Consider the following 19760-nt stretch of genomic DNA (forward strand, 5'->3'; position numbering starts at 1 on the left):
TGGGAGAATCTATCCACAGGACAACTATTAGTTGTTTACTCCATTAATCTGGCCTTTATGGAAGAGTGGCAAGAAGAAAGCCTTTGTTTAAAGAAAGCCATAAGAAGTCCTGTTTGCAGTTTGTGAGAAGCCATGTGAGGGACACAGCAAACATGTGGAAGGAGGTGCTCTGGTCAGATGTGACCAAAATTGAACTTTTTGGCCTAAAAGCAAAAAGCTATGTGTGGCGGAAAACTAACACTGCACATCAACCTGAGCATACCATCCCCACTGTGAAACATGGTGGTGGCAGCATCATGTTGTGGAGATGCTTTTCTTCAGCAGGGTCAAGGAAGCCGGTCAGAGTAGATAGAAAGATGGATGGAGCCAAATACAGGGCAATCTTAGAAGAAAACCTGTTAGAGTCTGCAAAGGACTTGAGACCGGGGCAGAGGTTCACCTTCCAGCAGGACAACAACCCGAAACATCCAGCCAGAGCTACAATGGAATGGTTTAGATCAAAGCATATTCATGTGTTAGAATGGCCCAGTCACAGTCCAGCCCTAAATCCAATTGAGAACCTGTGGCAAGACTTGAAAATTGCTGTTTACAGATGCCCTCCATCCACTTTTCATATATTTGTTTGTAAAACATTTTGAAAACCATTTATTATTTTCCACTTCACAATTCTGTGCCACTTTGTGTTGGTCTATCACATAAAATCCCAATAAAATACATTTATGTTTTTGATTGCAACATGACAAAATGTGGAAAATTTCTAGGGGTATGAATACTTTTTCAAGGCACTGTAGATAGTTTCCTAATCCCAGGTACAAGGCTTTGAATGAAATAAGTTCACCTTTCATTACATGTTACTCCCATATTCAGGGTGTAACATGTTATGAATAGACTGGCCCCCGTTCCGCCACTTTGGCAGCTAGCAAGGGGATCGTCTCCTCCTATTAGCTGTCAAAATTGAAAAAAATAAACGCGGGGTTTTGCCCGCACAATCGCGTCACTCATTCTCAGTCCTCTGAATGAGTAACTACAAGTCCCGACAGCCTTAGTGGCTGTTGGCTTGTAGTTCTCAATGAAGAGCCTTGGTAGCTCATTGATTCTTCCTGTCAATATATCTGCCTGCCCGTACATTCCATATGGACATGCAGATATATTGACAGGTCCGCAGGAGACCTGCATGGCTCCAGCGATCTGCTGACCGCTGGTGCAATGGTTTACAGGCTTCTGCAACAAAAATTAATAAATGCTCTTTTTTTTTTTTTTTTTTTACCTGCTGCAAAATGTGCATTTATTATTTTTTAGCAAAAGGTGAACTTGTCCTTTAGGCCTCATGCACACAGGGCGATTATGCAGCCACTTTTAGGGGCATCAGGTTTTTTTTTTTTTTTTTTTTGTTACTGCTCCCAAACGGCCCTCCACGTTATCCTAGTTGTCCATGCACTGTAGACTTTTAGAAGCTTTTAGTAGCAGTAGGGTTTTCCAGCAGGAAAAAAACCGAGGGCCAGTGCGTCCAGGAGCAGCAACGTTTTGGCAGAAAAAAAGGTTGACGCTAGCCATGTTTTAGCTCTCGAGCAGTAATTCATTTCAATGACTAGAATAAATTATTATTTTGGCCAATGAAATGAATTAAGACCTGGCAGAAAAATCTGACGTGGCTCAATGCGCCTAAACGCCTGTTAATTCTGGACGCTTTTCACTCTTGAGCGTTAATGAATTCCAATAGCCAGAATAAATTAATATTCTGGCCAATGAAATGAATTAACGCCCAAAACCTTGACGCTTGTTAATGCACCTAAACGTTTGTAAAAGTGTTAGGTGCTTTTACAAGCATCAGGCATTTTTTCTGCAAAAACGCTGCTGCCAGGAGGACAGCTTCTAGGAGAGTTTTTGTTAATGTCCTGTGTGCATGAGGCCTTAATCTCCGGCTCCTAGCTCCCATCTCCAGCCATCCATAATTTAATTGGCTTGTCTTAGTGGCCAGTAGTACACAAATAATGATTTGCTGAAGAGGATTGTTTTAGTGATTTGGGTGCTGCTGGAATATGTAAAACCATAGAGTTCAATTTCTTTGCCTATGCGATCTTGCTGTGTAATGTTCCTGTGTCTGCTGTACAGATGCACATGTAAGTGAGATTAGGGTGAATGCACCAGGTTGTTTTTGGCCTGGCCGAAACCAGAATGCCAGAAGCACACAAACGGACACAAAGACGACATCCAATCAGCATGTAGATAATGTTCATTGGCTCCTGATAAATGAACCTTGGACCCCAGAGCTGGACGAGAAGAGTGCAGACAACTCTTAGTTCAGTCGTATGGGACAGTATGGAGATGCGATTTAAAAGTATCCCTGGCCAACAGCATTTTATGGGGAAAATAATTGCGATTGGACAAGATTTTTTAGCCTCTCTAAGGGCTCGTTCACACTTGACTTTATTTCTAATGCTTGCCAAATGCCCCTATTTGACAGGCGTTAGACAGGCGTTTGGGAAGTGTTTTTAACGCTCCTCAAATGCTCCCAAAATGCCCTATGTGTGGTTTTGAGGCAGTTGATAGGCTTTTGCCAAGCGTTAAAACCGTACCACAAACTCCTATAATGAAGTTAAATTATATAAACACTCCGCAACCGCACAGGCGGAGCGGCACCATAGACTTGAATGGGAGGCTTCAACTCCTCCTGACTCGACACAAGGGGGTTTATTTACTAAAGCTGGAGAGTCCAAAATCAGACTCCCTTCTGCATAGAAACCAATCAGCTTCTAACCTCAGCTTGTTCAGTGAAGCTTTGGCAATGAAACCTGGAAGCTGATTGGTTTCTATGCAGAAGTGAGTCTGATTTTGCGCTCTCCTGCTTTAGTAAATAAACCCCAAGGCGTCAGTTTTGACGCGACGTGACGCTAATGCTTCCCTGTGAACAGCACTGTGTGCTGCCATGTGCAGAATTTTCATAGGCGTTTTGAGAAGCGTTAAAAACGCTTCCCAAACGCCTGTCTGACGCCTGCTGACAAAGCTAGTGTGAACGTAGCCTAATTCCTGTTTCTTTCCATGAGCCTTTGCCAACAGTGTCTGGAATCCCTATAAACAGAACATCAGCTCATCCCTCACAGTTACCTTTTGTATCTCTTGACCCTCCCTCTTAGATTGTAAGCTCTAATGATCAGGGCCCTCTGATTCTTCTTTGCATTGAATTGTATTGTAACTGTACTGTCTGCCCTTATGTTCCAAAGCGCTGCACAACCTGTAAGCACTATAGAAATCCTGTATAATAATAATAATAATTACTTCTGTCTGATTGTGCAAAATCTGTCTGCTAGTATGGATTAAACCCTGGAGCGTGTGCCCTGGAGTGAAGATATATTTATAAGAACCTGATGGAGGAACGGTTTTAAAGCCAACAGAAAATTCTGCCAAAGGCTTTGTTTGTTGTACATTAAAAATGAAAAAAAAATGTACAGTGTAGGCTGGTTGCTGTTGAAAAGAAAGTAACACTCTTGCTAAATTGTAAGGACATCCTTCCAGGGATTTTCCACTTTCTTAGCGGATTTATTCGTCAGTGTTTTTCAGAAACTGCTGCTCAAAAATATTCCTTTTTCTTCTTGGTTTATCATGCATTTTCTTTGCTTTAGGCAGGTATTTTACAGGGGAGGATATATAGACATTGAATATCTGTTCATGGTGTGAAGAGTAGAGAAGGAAGTGATAAAGAAAAAGCATGTGTGTTAGCAGCAATGTCATCACAAGCTGAAAATCCCTTTTAAGTGCTCAATGTACAGTACTTCTGTAAAGGGTCCAAGTGCTCCTCTAGAGCTGTCACAGAGAACAGCAAGATTTTTAAATCCTGACTCCTGCCTATTATTTTATTTATTTATTTCAGGTACTTATATAGCGCCATCAATTTACGCAGCACTTTACATATATATATTGTACATTCACATCTGTCCCTAACCCTCAAGGGGCGTACAATCTAAGGTCCCTAACTCTCATACATACACATACTAGGGCCAATTTAGACAGGAGCCAAGTCACCTACCAGCATGTCTTTGGAGTGTGGGAGGAAACCGGAGTACCTAGAGGAAACCCACGCAGGCACAGGGAGAACATGCAAACTCCAGGCAGGTGGTGCCGTGGCTGGGATTCGAACCAACGACCCTAGTACTGCCAGGTGGAAGTGCTAACCATTTAGCCACTGTGCTGCCCATCTGTGTATAATCATCACTGTCCGAACAAATCATTGTATGGCTTTAAGTCAAAAGTGACTTTTTTTTTTTTTTTTACTCTTAATAAATTTAAGTTATGCAAGTTACTAAATCTAGGTTACTGATATTTGATCCCATCTGCAGAAGTTTCCAACCTGACTGTCTGCCGGAAGGGGAAGAACAACAAAGAGAATGCAGTATCACGAAGTCTGAACTTGAGCCAGCTCAGCTTCCACCAGATCCGCAAACATGAGATCTCACAGGTTTGTGTTCATAATTTAACCGTCAACTTCTTTTCTGCCACTAAAGGGTTCAACGTGATTCCTTTTTCTTACTATTTTTCGATTGGCTGGGATTTAATCCCAGGGCCCAACTTCTGTAATTCCAGAGTTCTTCCATTTTCTTTGTCCTTGAATACAGCAGGTGGTGTTACTCTACTAGACACTAAAGCCAGCCATAGGTGGATTGAATCTCAGCTGGTTCAACAGGGACCCTCCGAGATTCGATCTATCTATGGGCCGGCTGATTGTACTAAAATCGATCCATCAATCGACTTCACTACAACCAGCCTGTTGGTTTTTTTTCATGCTATCACTGCTGGCAACTATAACTCCCTGCCGGTGGAACACAATAGTGCTGTAGGAGGGATTCCTCTATCAACACTGATTGTGTTGATGGGGGAATTTAGCAATTTTCTTTCCTTCCAGTTGTGGTGGAAGGAAAGAAAATTGCATAATCTATGGCTTGCTTAAGTGACTGTGACTTCACAACAGGAAGTTGAAGCCTCCATATCAGCTTTGTCTTAGAAGATAGAATTACTCTATATTGACAAATGTTCATGAGGAGCTGTCAATCACACCCAGGGGCGGACTGACAACTCATGGGGCCCCTGTGTCCTTGCTCAAACTAAAAAAAGCCTATGAAAAAGGTACCAGGGGTATCTCATGGGGCCCCCTACTAACCCCGGGCCATCGGGCAGTGCCCGAGTTTCCAAATGGTCAGTCCGCCCCTGGGGTCAGAGCAACTCCAAAACTGCAGCTCTTATGGGATGTTCCTAGTCTGCAGTGGTCAGGACCAACCAAAAGTGGTCCAAGGAAGGAAAGTCGGTGAACCAACAACAGGTTCATGGGCAGCCAACGCTCACTGATGCACGTAGGGAGCAAAGGCTGGTCTGTGTGGTTCAATCCAATAGAAGAGCTACTGTAGATCAAATTGCTGAAAAAGTTAATGTTGGTTGTGAGAGAAAAGTGGCAGAACACACAGTACATCGAAGTTTGTTGCATATGGGACAGTGTAACTGCAGACTGGTCAGGGTTCCTATGTTGACACCATGTTCAGAGCCAAGAGTGCCTACACTGGGCACATGAGCATCAGATCTGGACCATGAAGCAATGGAAGAAGATGGCCTGGTCTGAGGAATTACATTTTCTTTTACAAACTAAAAAAAGCCTATGAAAAAGGTACCAGAGGCATCTCATGGGCCCCCTACTGACCCCGGGCCCTCGGGCACTGCCCAAGTTTCCAAATGGTCAGTCTGCTCCTGATCACACCCAAACTATATGGCCACTCATACAAATTGAGATCAGGAGTTTCCAGTAGACATTTTTTGACAATTATGCACTTCCAACCTTGTGGCCACAGTTTGGGGCAGACCTTTCCTTTCCAGCATAACCGTGTCTATGTCCAGCTCCATAAAGACATGATTTGTGGAGTTTGAATTAGAGGAACGTGAATGGCCAGCAGAGTCCTGACCTTATCCCTTTTGAACACCGGTGAATACCACCTTCGAGCCAGATCTCCTCGTTCAACGTAATTGACCTCACAAATGCTCTTTGGCTTATTGGGCACAAATTCCTAGAGATACACTCCAAAATCTTGTGGAAACCCTTCGCAGCGGAGTGGATGCTGTTATAGCTGCAAAGGAAGGGTCAGCTTCATAATATTGCCTGTGGAGTTTGAAAAGAATGTCCAAAAATCTCATATAGGTGTGATGGTCAGCTGTCCACAAACTTGCCCATATAGGTTCATATATGTTTTAGTCTGCCAGTTCATTTCTTCTGTTTTCTTGTTCTTTGATAGAGACCCATATTTTCTGAAATGATCTGCTTATTGAAAAATAATGTTTATCTTCTCACAGAAAGCCCATTTGGGTCAAGGCACCCGCACAAATATTTATGAGGGGGTTCTGATGGTGAGTGGTGGTGGAGACGAGGAATCGGAATATGAGTCCAGTGAGCTGAATAACAACTCACGGGATCTACGAGTGGTCCTGAAAGTGCTGGACCTCAGTCACCAAGACATAGCGCTGGTGAGCAGCCAGAGCCTCTGATTTGCATTTTCATCTAGTGCTTGTAATGTCCATAATTAATGTCTTGTCTGCATGTCTTCTAATGTGACTTCACTGTTCTATTTCTCCCTTATGTTCTCCTTCCATGGGATATCCTCTACTCTTTTCTTACTCGTCATTTGTATCCTCCTCCACCCTGACGTGCTGCATGTTTTCCTTGCTTTACAAGTATGAGCTTTGCTCTTTGCTCAGATTTATTGTTCATTTTCTGTTCATCCTAGTTGTAGTCCTAGAACCTCTGTCTATACAGGCTAAAGATGGCCATAGATGGAACAAAATTTGTCCGCTTGAGCAGGGACCGACCGAATTAGATCGACTTCTGTTGAACAGGAATGTTGGAACACCTTTTTGTCGAGCAGATTTAATCTGTCATCTCCCTGTCTTGCATTTTAGGCCTTCTTCGAGACTGCAAGTCTAATGAGCCAAGTGTCTCATATCCACCTGGTGTTTGTTCATGGAGTCTGTGTGCGGGAATCAGAGAGTGAGTAATTATGGGAATGCAGAGGATATTCTGAAATCTTAAATCTGAACTCCAGGACGATGTAAAATGCAGCTATGTGTTTAACCGGTTCCCTACCGCCCTATAGCAGAACTATTGCTGCAGGGCTGCGTAAAATCACGTGTGTATATATATGTGATTTTGCATTTTCAAGTAGGGGGCGCATGCGCCGCTCTCTCCGCGCTGCTATTGGCAGCTACAGCTGTCAGTCACCAGGTCCTGGGCGGAGATTCCCCGCCAGCACCCGGCAATCACTGAGGAACACTAGCAAGGGAGAGGTCTGTATGTAAACAATACAGATCTCTCCCCCTTTGTATTGCTCTGCATAGCCTGCTTTACACAGTGCCGACAATTTCCACAACCTGATGAGCAGAGCAGGGTAGTCAGTGGTGACCAAACCATTGTTTCTTCATTATCCAATCATATTCTGAGGTGGATCCCACATCAGCCTGCATTACAGCAGTGTATTCTGAAGGGAGGTCCAATATTTGGCTGTGTTGTCTGGCAGCATTGCAGTACATAAATACAAACCTTTTGGCCGGTCAGACAACTAATGCTTGGGGTTTACTCTAACCACTTCATATCCAAAATCTGTGGATAAAGTTGCCTTGCTCAATGCCATATTCTTTTAATATTTGTTTTACCTTTTTGACAACTAGCAGCTGACACTGTGCATGACTACTAATTGACAGCTGTAACTCCCAGTAATGCTTTGGGAACCAGAGTATATTCTAATCACAAGCAGGCCGCAGATCTCTTTAGGCCTGCAAATGACAGATGCGTCTGTCATCTGTTTAATACTGTAGTTGTCAAATACAATTGCGGCATTAAAAAAAATGACTAAAAAAAGTAATCAAACACTAAAATTTGATTTTTTTTTTTTTTTTTTACATTTTTGTTTAATTTTCAAACCATTAAAAATAGCAAGTCTCCTATTAATATAGTATAATAAAATCCTTATATAGACTTTTATTTAGGTATGCAAATTAGTCATAGAATTATTGCAGTTAATTGATGCATACTGCTATTTTGCTGCTAATTTGGCCTGGACATCCAGGCTTCATTGAACCCTGGGTACTGTTACGGATCCGCCAGGTGGTACCTCTGGCAGCCCACTAGGCGGAATCACCCGGAGCGTGGAGTCTAAGTCCCGGTCTGCGTTTTCACCAGGGCCCCTGATGGTGGGGATGGACTTGGAGCAGAACCAGGACCAGGTCACGACCTCCAAGCAATACCACCAGTGGCAGAGGGAGCCTCCGGGGATGAGAGTAAGACAGAATAGAGCCAGATGTGAGGAGGCCGGCAGGACCAGGCAGGATAAACTGGCGGTTGTCACCGTGGGGAATGGCGAGGTACAGAGACGGCAGGCAGAGAGTGGTCAGGTCACACGCAGGGTCAGTACCGGAGTCAGTCCGCAGAATGGTCAAACAAGCCGGGGGTCGGGATAGGAGAAGGCAGCGTAGTCAGGGGCAATCCGGGTCAAACACAGGAGAAGGCAGCGTAGTCAGATAATCCGGGTCAGGGCTGGAGCAGGCAGAAGGTCAAACAATTTGGGTCTTTAATCACAGGGCACAGGTAACTTCAGGTAACAGGTCAGACCTTGCGGCGATTTGTGACAGTGCAGGGCATCTTTAAATATCGTGCCCTGCACTGTCATTGGCCGCCCAGGACGCGCCCCCGGGCTGTCATTGGCCGTCCGAGGCGCGTCCGCGGCTCCTACTGCGCATGCGCAGCCTTCTGTCAGCCGCGGCCCACCAGGACCTGGTGCTTGTGTCCCGGCGTGAGCCGCCGCTAGTGCGCATGCGCCGGGGACGGAGCCGCGGCGGTCCCTGACAGGTACTAGGTTAAAGCTTATGAGACCCAGGTTGAGATTTACATAGGATACAATATCATGTGTTGACCTTCCTAGTATGGATAGGTAGATCAGTGCCCCTGCTGATAGCATTTGTGCACGCCCCTGCTGATAGCATTTGTGCACGCCCCTGCTGATAGCATTTGTGCACGCCCCTGCTGATAGCATTTGTGCACGCCCCTGCTGATAGCATTTGTGCACGCCCCTGCTGATAGCATTTGTGCACGCCCCTGCTGATAGCATTTGTGCACACCCCTGCTGATAGCATTTGTGCACATTAGGATTTTGTTTTGCTTGTTTTTACCCCCTGCTAAAAATATAAGGGTTTATAGAGAGAACTCAGTTCTCATGTAGGAAGAACCACTGACAAATATGGACTGAGTATCCAGCATCCACCACAAATATAAGGAAGCACATATGAGCTTCTTTTGTTAATAGATCAAGTTTGCTTTGTGTGTATTCAAGCTCACATTTCATTTGGTTACATTTCTGTTCTATCTTTTATTAGACATCATGGTGGAGGAGTTTATAGAACATGGGCCTTTGGATGTCTGCTTACGCAAAGATAAACATCTGATCACCGCAGGTTGGAAATTCACTGTAGCTAGACAGCTGGCAAGTGCTTTGAGTTACCTGGTAAGTGCATTGTTTATTGATAGATTTTTATAAAATGGGGTCTGTTTAGGATTGTAGATCTTGCCTAGACTGGTATTGGGAAAGTGCTGAATAGTTAACGTGGTTGTAAACCTAAGACATGAAATCTGAACAAAGTATATCCTTCTATAGTGTGTACTTATCTCAACACAGAGCACTAAGTGGCATATCTCTCTGCTGCCTCATTCCTCTGCTATGGGCATGAGTCACTTTTGACAAGTTTTCCTGACACCAAGAGAAAAAAGGTGACAGCGAAGGAAGCACTAGCACACAGCCTGTGATTGACAGCCTCAGCTCTCTTCCTTTTGTGAAGTGGGGTGCGTCAGAGCTCTCCTCACTTGAGCTTTGCAGAGTGTAATTTCATCTCTCCGACCCCTTTTTTCTGACAGCTCAGACAAGTTTTATAAATTCTGGAAAACAGCTGTAGGGAAGAGAAGACTGCAATTAAACAGGTACAATTTATGTGTGAGGATTTGTTAAATCTCTCTGCATCACCTGAGGCCAGTCACTTCACTGGGTGTATGTAGGGGTTTACATACACTTTAAAGATCCCAACCACAGCACCACCTGCCTGGAGTTTGCATGTTCTCCCTGTGCCTGCATGGGTTTCCTTCAGGTACTCCGGTTTCCTCCCACACTCCAAAGACCTGCTGGTAGGTTAATTGGATTCTGTCTAAATTGTCCCTAGTATGTGTATGTATGAATGTGAGTTAGGGACCTTAGATTGTACACCCCTTGAGGGTTAGGGACTGATGTGAATGTACAATACATACGTAAAGTGCTGCGTAAATTGACAGCGCTATATAAGTACCTGAAATAAAGATGAGCTTCAGGCAGAACAGTGGAGGCTTTTAACAACCGTGACTCCTGTGAGTTGGTATCAAGCCATCATTGTCACTAAAAACAAGCCCCCGGCCCCTTATTTCCATTTCATACAGCCGACTGTTGCTGCTTTCAGGGATGGGCATCCATGAAGGGTAATAAGATTTGGTGAGCCCCTTACATAATATTCTGGGATTTATTTGTGTGAGTCCACAAGGTCTTAGTTTTCTACTTTGTGGAATAGCTATGTTGCTAAAATGTACTGTAGTTACGTTTTATACAGAAATGACGGCATATTTTAGTGATATGATAGAACAGATCAATATTTTTCTTTCTGCAGGAAGTTAAGAATTTGGTCCATGGAAATGTCTGCGCTAAAAACATCCTACTGGCCCGGAAAGGTCTAGAAGATGGGTCTTCTCCATTCATTAAACTCAGCGATCCAGGCGTGACCTTCACAGTGTTGTCCAGAGAGGGTACTGAGTGATATGTCAGAATATGTGCATTTGTCTGGTACCGGGTGTCTCAACAAACAGCCCTGCAAGATGCAGGCAACACATTTTGATGATGCTGTAATTCACTTCTGGGCACCAAGTGAGCTCCTGGCCCCCATGTGCAGTCCATCAACAGGGCCCTGAATTCTTTCTGACTTTGAAGCCAAGCCCACACATCTCTAAAAGTGACTGTCTGTATTGGGTATTGGGTATTGAGGTTCTTGTGTTGGACTAAAACTTTTGGGATAGACTACTACGATCAGCCATAACATTATGACCACTGAGAGACAAAGTGAATAACATTCATTATCTAATTACAATGGCATCTGAAAGTGAGTGGGATATATTAGGCAGCAGTTGATGTATTGAAGTATAAGGATTTGAGCAACTTTGCCAAATTGTAATGGTTAGATGACTGGGTCAGACAGGGGCTGACTGACAACTCATGGGGCCCCCAGGCAATAGGAGATCATGGGGCCCCTGTGTCCTTGCCCAAACTCAAAAAAGCCTATGAAAAAGGTACCAGGGGTATCTCATGGGGCCCCCTACTGACCCCGGGCCCTCGGGCAGTGCCCGAGTTTCCAAATGGTCAGTCCGCCCCTGGGGCCAGAGCAACTCCAAAACTGCAGCTCTTATGGGATGTTCCCAGTCTGCAGTGGTCAGGACCAACCAAAAGTGGTCCAAGGAAGGAAAGTTGGTGAACCAACAACAGGTTCATGAGCAGCCAACGCTCACTGATGCACGTAGGGAGCAAAGGCTGGTCTGTGTGGTTCAATCCAATAGAAGAGCTACTGTAGATCAAATTGCTGAAAAAGTTAATGTTGGTTTTGAGAGAAAAGTGGCAGAACAGTGTTGCATATGGGACAGCATAGCTGCAGACTGGTCAGGGTTCCTATGCTGACACCATGTTCAGAGCACATGCACATGAGCATCAGATCTGGACCATGGAGCAATGGAAGAAGATGGCCTGGTCTGATGAATTACGTTTTCTTTTACATTATGTGAAAGGATGGGTGTGTGCCACATACCTGGGGAAGAGATGGCCCAAAGATGCCGCCCATGAAGGCCTAATCTCACAAGTTACAGGACTTAAAAGATTTGCTACTGACAGGTTGGTGCCAGATACCACAGCATACCTTCAGAGTTCTAGTGATGTCCATATCTCGATGGCTCAGGGCTGTTTTGATGGCAAAAGGGCGACTTACTCAATATTAGGTGGGTGGTCATGAAGTTATTGTGGGTGGTCATGATGTTTTTGTGGGTGGTCATGATATTGCGGCTGATCGATTGTATATTTTTTCAGATCCCAGGGAGCACGGGAATCAAATAGGTATATCAGTGTGACAGCCAGGCAGTTCACATTTTCAGATTGACAAGTCTGTAAAGGCAGCCTTTGTGTTCTCTTTAATTTAAAACAACCATATAGTTACATGAAACTTGGTGGCTCCTTTGGACAAGGTGACTTTTTTTGTGTACAAATTTAGATTTTTAGTGCCTACGGGCAGAGACCTTCCCTTTTTTTGGGGGGGCATTTTTTTTTGCAATGCTGGAAAGCACAGCTGAGTATGTAAATGGTATGTATACAAAAAGTATCTAAAATTCACGGCAGTACTGCTGACTTTTTCATCTTTTTTCCAGAGCGTGTGGACAGAATCCCATGGATTGCACCAGAGTGTGTTCGAAATGTCTCCACTCTCAGTACCACTGCTGACAAATGGAGTTTCGGGACTACCTTACTGGAAATATGCTTTAATGGGGAAGTCCCTTTGAAGGAGAGGACACCACCTGAGGTAACACAGCGGGAGTCTGTCATGCAGAAGTCACTAAGGAGGGGGTCACTAAAAAGAATTCACCAAAGCAGGGCTGTAGTGGTTGTTAAGTATTTATTTACATTGGTAGGGCTGTTTATGTGAGAGTCCAGCCATGTTAAACAAGGAAAAATCTACCAAAAGTGGGCTTTTCCTTTAAATGTTGTAACTGAAAAACATTATAGGGTAACACATCTTGCCTACAGACTTACTAATGTCGCCTTCAAAGTGTTACCAAGACCCCCTCCCTCCCCCCTTCTGAAATGCCCTGACTTCCAAGGTAACTAGCAGCAGTGCCCATTCTCTTCACAATGCAGCACCCATTGCCTGTGTAGCCTATCGCCAGACCCAAGAGGTGTCACACGGAAGAAGATTGGCTGAGCCTATGCATTTGCATATATGGACATATAGAAAGTCAAAAATTTCATAGAATTTTTCACCAGCTGCACCGGTATCTTAAAACAGCAGAACTCTGGGAATTTTTTTTTTTTGGTCCATGCTGTGGGTCTGTGCTGCACACTGCATGAGTTAACTGCTAGTTTTTGTCTAGAGGTAATGAGAACAGAAATATACTTACCTAATCGCAAGACTGGTCCCTGCCTATCCCACTACCCCCCACTTCCTGCAGTCTTGTGCAGTGGACTGTTCCTGACATAATCATGCCCATAGACTGGCTCTGGTTGTGAGGACGGCAGGAACAGCCCACTGGTGGACGTGGAGGAGCAGCGTTTTCCGGAGGATCAAAGGATCAGGTGAGTATAAGCCCTGCGTTCAGCCCTAGACAAAACGGGTAGGTAACTCATGTGGCGCTGTGCAAAAACATTTTTTTTACCAGGAGTTGGACTTTAACAGTAAAGGCAGAAGGTATATTTCAGCACCTTCTGGTCCCTACTGTTCATTGTTCTACATATATTTTATTAACTATTAACTCTTAGGCCACTTTCACACAGGACATACTCCATTTTGAACAGCAGGAGATCTGCCTGCTGATCCGCTGCTGATCGGAGCAGAGCAGGTGGGTGACAAATCATTGTCCCCTCAGTTTATGCAGAGCAGACATAGACAGAGCTCTCTCTACTCTATGGGCAGCCAAGTGTAAATGGACTCCCTTCAGTTTTATTTTAACAGACCGGACCAGAGGTAGTCAGCTGTAAACGGACACAAGTCCATTTACACATGCCGGCCCATAGGGTGAATGGACCGTCTGATCATGTCTGCCTGGAAAACTAACAGGCAGACCTGATCAGACCTGCCATGCAAAAGGGGCCTTATAATGAACCTACTCATCCCAGAATTAAATCTAACCTTTAAAATCAATCCGTCCCTACATCTGAAGCTAACCTTTATCATGATGTATGTAACGTTTTACAATATGTTGATATCCCATTTAAAATTGTCCTATATGATGTGCCCTTGTAGCTGCACCAAATTAACTGATCTCTTCAATAGTAGTTGATTTCACGCCTTTAAGGATAGCTCTGATATTCACAAGGGCTTTGGAATCCTGTTCGAGAGCCCCTTGAGACTTTATAACTCATTCAATCATTTTGTAGTTGTGCTGTTTGAAATTACAACATTTTCCATTAACTAGATTATTGTGCTGTTTTATCAACTTCTCTACAGAAAGAACGGTTTTATGAAAAGGAGCTGGGTCTCCCTGAACCATCCTTCAAAGAACTGGCGGATCTGATTAGACAATGTCACAATTACAACCCTTCTGGAAGACCCTCCTTCCGGACAATCCTCCGAGACCTGACACAACTGCAGCCCCATGGTGAGGAAAGAGCATCATAGGGGTTGTGTCAATTTGCTCTACCCAGACATGCTTGCCAGTATAACGTTTGCTTTGTTGAGGATTAGTATGGAATTTTATCAAGATAGAATGAAAGTTGTGGCATTCTTATAGTAAGCACTTGCAGTAACGGTTTTACATAATGCATATCTTGCGTCTTTTGCTTTGGTTGTAGTTTCAAAATGGGTATAGATCAGGTACCATGAAGTGCAGGGATGTTTGATTCCTATCGCCCGACGCCAAGGACATGTAGTTCCGGGCGCCGTACAGGTAGTTTTTCTCTTCCTTTTCCTCACCTGCCAGGTGAAGCCATCGGCAGCAGCGCTGCCGCCGATTGCTTTCACACAGTGCCGGCCTCTATGTGCCCCCTGTATGAGGTTTCCCGGGCTCCACTTGCCCATCTGCGGGCCCGGCTCGCCGTCGGCTATAGAAGAGCAGACAAGTCCACTCCCCTCCCCTTCTTGTGCTGACCCTGAAGTTACGTTGTCACTTCCGGGTCCCCGATGAGAGATTGTAATACAAACCCCGGGAAAGAATGTAATATGGTGCATGACCACATTACATTCAGTGGAGCAGAGTGGAGACATCCAGGGTCTCTTAGACCTTGGATGTCTCAAAGAGAACTTGTCACCAAAAATCATCACACAGGGGACTTTGTCCACTATGTAATGAAAAAAAAAAATTTTAATTGTAAAAAATTAAAGTTACACCCAAGCACATACCATCCCCCTCCCCCCCCCCCCCAAAAAAAAATATTGAGGCACCCCCCCCCATATATGCACGTACAAAAGTAAAAGCACACGCTGGGGCGCCTACGCATGAAACCGTTGATTGCAATACTCATGTCACATATCACCGCGCATGCTAGGATGAGAGCGATAATTCTAGCACCAGACCTCCTCTGTACACTATACTGGTGACCTATAAGGAGCTTTAAAAGTGTCGCCTATAGAAAATATAGGGTAGTGAAGTTCGTCGCCATTTCACGAGCGCACAAATTTAAGGTTTGACAAGTTGGATATTTATTTACTCGCTGCAACCTCGTCTTTTATATTTAAAAAAAAAATAAGGAAATTTATTGCTTTTTTGTGCCCTAAAATTAACTTACTTTTATTTCTTGCTAAAATTTTGCTGTTTTATGCAACATAAAAAATTGAACCTACCACTATTTTATTCTCTAGGGTCTCTGCTTTCAGAAAATATATCATGTTTGGGGGTTCTGTGTAATCTTCAGGCCTAAAATGATTTTTTTAAATGTGGGCAAAAAAACGAAAACATGGCTGTGGCAGCGAAAGGGATAAAGTATAAGCCCTGACCCCCCTTTTCTGATGAGCAGCCAATCCTTGTTCATTACACTGCAAGGTCTCTCCCATACCTGTAGTCCCCGGGTGCTGTGCTGGAGAGAGGCGGGGGGGAGGAGGAGATAAACACCGCAATGTTAAAAATATTACACGTTTAAGTCGCCATAAAGCCTCTTTTGTTTTTAAAAGCCCCGACATTCCTAAAATCACTCCAATTTAAATACGGTTTTGGTTAAAAAAAAATTTCTATCAGGCCAAGCAGATTGTCATGAGGGACAAGTAGATTGGGGCCACGATTTAGTCCCTGGGCAAGTATTTTTTTTTTTTTTTTTTAAATTTCCACACCCCTGAAGTGCCTTCTACCTTGCATGTGTTCCAGAGCTGCTATGAGCTCCCCGAAAAACCCAGAATTTCTTGGTGTGGGGAAAGGCCCAATTGCCAGGACAAAGCATTATCATAGGTAGAATATTGCTTTTACCACGAGGCAAACAAAGCATTTTTCAGGGGGGGGGGCAGCTCTTTAGCTCCCCACTGCTCTGTTCAGTCACCAAGAGTGAGGAAAAAAATTCTGCATAAGCTCTGAGCTGCTCTATTTGGCTGCATGATGATGGTGCAGGGCCAAACACCGTATTCTCACATGGGATAAGTGAGTGGGTCGCGCTCTTCCATACGTGGATGAACTGGGTACTTTCCTTACCTCCTACACCCTATATGATAAATATCTTCTGTTCTGATCATATACTGAGTTCTTATTTGCATTATTAAGAAGAATTTTGTATGTTTTTGATGCTGACAGCTTCCAAGCGCATGGGAAATGATAAATGTTCATTGGAACTGAGGCATTATGTCAAGGCGAAGAGAAAAGGGAAAATGTATATCTTTGTTCTTGTGTATTCATTGAGATATTCTTGCTTGATTTTGTAATGGAGATGCGAGAAGAGAAGCAAAGTATGGAACCTATATTTTCAGCACTGCATGATTTCTGATTTTTAACTGTGTTTGTCTCCTGTAGATTTATCGGACATCGCGTCCATGAACCCCGATTTCTCAATCGCAGACCCCACAATATTCCAGAAGAGATACCTGAAAAAGATTCGGGAGTTGGGAGAGGTATTGTGCTTTGGCTCCTTCTTTCGCTCTGTCCTCTCACACCTTCCTGCATTCTCCCTGGGTCCTGGATGTATATTTCAGCCTCCTAGACTAGCTGTCTTGTGCCATTTTTTTTCCTCCCTACCCCAATGTACCATTTAGCCTTCGGATCATACTGACAATATCGGACATTGTTTAACTAAAAGTGCTGTATATGGACACTTCAATCTGAGTTTAAGTGTTTCCAGTGAAGAATACCATTAATACTACTGTATTCACACTTTTTCAGTAAAGATTCTCAACTGCCTTTAGTAAATTGGGCTTTAAATGGATTTCCAGGCTATAACTACCTAATCCTAAAAATGTCCACTCCTCCCTCCTAACGCCTATTCCATCTAACCTACGTAAAGCTGCCCATACATTAGTAAGTTTTCTCGTTCAACCAGTGGATTGAATGAAAATAAAATTGACCCAATTCCCATATTGACACACTCCGTGTGGATGGCGGAATCCTTCCCGCTGTGTCTTTGTTTTCAGACAGTAGGGAGGCTTCCCCACCGTCAGAATACACTGATCAGCACTGCAGTTTATAGACTGATAGGTAGATTGGCTTCCTTTCAACCACAATGGCCATACATGGATTGAATTCAGCCAGGACCTGCTGAATAGGCCAAATTTTGATCCATGTGTGGGCCAGCTAAAGAAAGATCTGTATACTTACCTATTTTCAGGCTGCTCAGGTCCATTCATGTGGTCTCCCCTGTGTCAGCCAGCACCGGCTGCAGGGAAGAGGGGGAGAGAGCTAGTCAACCACTGGAATGCCTGGGATTGTGACATCACTCATAGGCTTACTATGGTTCATCTGTAGTCAGTGATCTCTCCTCTCTTCTGAAACTGCTGCTTGCTGATACTGGGGAGCTGGATCATGTGACCAGACTGGAGCGGCCTGAAAATAGGCAAGTATACAGTGCGCAGGTTAGTTAGTAAAAGTGTTAAGAGGAGCATTTTTAAGATAATTAGACATATCCCAGAATTTTACTTTAAAGAGGAACTAAACCCTCCTATCCTTTTCAGCCATGGAAGCTGCCATCACCCTCTGTTTGATCTGCAACTGCCATTGCGCTACACATGTGATCAGTTATGACACCAGCCATTTGATGGTTTGACAGTTTGGTTCAGAGCGCAAGCAACTGTGACAGCATTCCCGACATGCCGGGATTGTAACAGTTTTTTTAAATTGTTAAATAGATGGGTTTAGTTACGCTTTTAAGGTTTGACAAGTTTGCCTATTCTGTGCTTGTTCAACTGAAATTAAAGACTAAGGGTTATCGAACGATCAGGGTCAACTGCTGTTCAAATGGAACCGAACTTCACTGTTCTTTCAAAGCGTTCAGTTGCATATTTTCTACTTCCCCCCCCACGATCTTCATCCTGTAATTCTAGCACACTTCATTTCTGGGTAATCTGACCCAGCACACACTTATATCATTCTTACATCTAAAATGTACAAACCTTGCAGGCAGGACGGCAGTCTCTTCTTACATACAGGAATGTGCTACAGGCTTGATCTGTGGGTGACCTGTGTGCTGCCCCTTCTCCCCTGGGCCACTGTCTGTGTTGGCTGTACACAAATCTAGCCCTGATTCTCACTATGACACCATCACACACCATATAAGCTGCCTTGCCTAAATATAAATAACATAGGAGTGCTGCGCTTGAAATAACTGTAACAAATGAAAATAAAAGTCCAGTTGATATATAATGAGAATGTAATAAGCCCCTCTTCATAGGGACATCAATAACGTCATATATGCTTCAATCTGGTCAAGGAGATATAGGGGATCCACCATCACCCCAGTTTACAATGTTAAACGCCCATAGATCTGATTCCAACAGCAAGCCGTGCTCAGGACACTGATAACAGTCCACACTTGAACTTCAGACATTTTTTCCATCCAATTTCTGAAGTTCTAGTTTGGGCTGTTATCAGTGTCCTGAGAGCAGCTTGTTCAGCTCTTTTTTTTTTTTTCTTTTTTGGCCTGTAAACACTCCTAATACGTTTTGTAAACACCTGTGTGTGCATGGACACATAGGCTAACAAAGAGGTGCTTTTATAGGCTGAGATGAAAACCACAAATGCTTGTAGAAGCGGCATTTTTTTAAGCCCAGGTTGTATGAAGCCTGAATCCTACAGCACAGGACACAGACAGAATATTCATACACCATGGGTTTAGGTTTAAATCTTCAAATGAATGGAGAGCACAACCCACACCTCTTCCTTGCACCCCCCCCAGGAACAGAATTTGTACTACACAGTATACATGCAAATTCAGTCCACTAGTAATGGTTGATCTTAGTAAGCCATAATATATGGTATGTAACCAGTCCATAAAAGTCCAATGTCCATGGTGAATCAACAAACCAAGATGGCAGCCATCCCACAGTATGCCAAGCTCTAAAGGTAAATACAAGACAGAGGGAGAGAGGCGCCTTCTGAGTGCAGTATGTGGGTAAAATTTATGGAGCCACAAATAAAAACACTAATAAAAGATAATAAAATCGCCCATCAATAGTAGGGGGAAGGACATCCAGGGCCCACTTCGAGTCCTGCGTATCCTGAGGGAGTCCACTTGGCATCGGGGAAGTTGCAGTAGGTGGTGGGGGAGATCCTGGCACGCTGTGGACTGTACCAGAAGTCTCTGTAACCAGCGTGAATCGCAAGCCTAGGCGGATGTGACGTCACTGGGAGGAGAAGAGTGGTGTGCCGAGGAGAGGTGACGCTATGCGCTCTGAGCTACCTGCTCCTCTGGAATGCCAAGAGGACCGCTCGGGATGCGAAGGACTAGGAGCGGGCCCTGGATGTCCTTCCCCTTACTATTATTATTTCAGGTACTTATATAGTGCTGTCAATT

The 19760-nt window shown here is 44.1% G+C and overlaps 1 protein-coding gene across 2 annotated transcripts in view; it reads left to right on the forward strand.

The window, feature by feature from the left end:
• TYK2 (tyrosine kinase 2) overlaps positions 1 to 19760 on the forward strand; it is a 99802-nt gene that overhangs the window by 61324 nt on the left and 18718 nt on the right. For both annotated transcript variants that reach the window (XM_089657631.1, XM_089657632.1), the window contains exons 12-19: positions 4335 to 4453; positions 6328 to 6498; positions 6931 to 7018; positions 9397 to 9524; positions 10705 to 10840; positions 12497 to 12648; positions 14290 to 14440; positions 16772 to 16869. In XM_089657631.1, coding sequence (XP_089513757.1) covers positions 4335 to 4453; positions 6328 to 6498; positions 6931 to 7018; positions 9397 to 9524; positions 10705 to 10840; positions 12497 to 12648; positions 14290 to 14440; positions 16772 to 16869 — 1043 coding nt within the window. The remainder of the gene's footprint in view (positions 1 to 4334; positions 4454 to 6327; positions 6499 to 6930; positions 7019 to 9396; positions 9525 to 10704; positions 10841 to 12496; positions 12649 to 14289; positions 14441 to 16771; positions 16870 to 19760) is intronic.

Source organism: Staurois parvus, unplaced genomic scaffold (genome assembly GCF_062004578.1).
Source record: "Staurois parvus isolate SC_StPar_1 unplaced genomic scaffold, SC_StPar_1.0 ptg001014l, whole genome shotgun sequence".
Lineage (NCBI taxonomy): Eukaryota > Metazoa > Chordata > Amphibia > Anura > Ranidae > Staurois > Staurois parvus.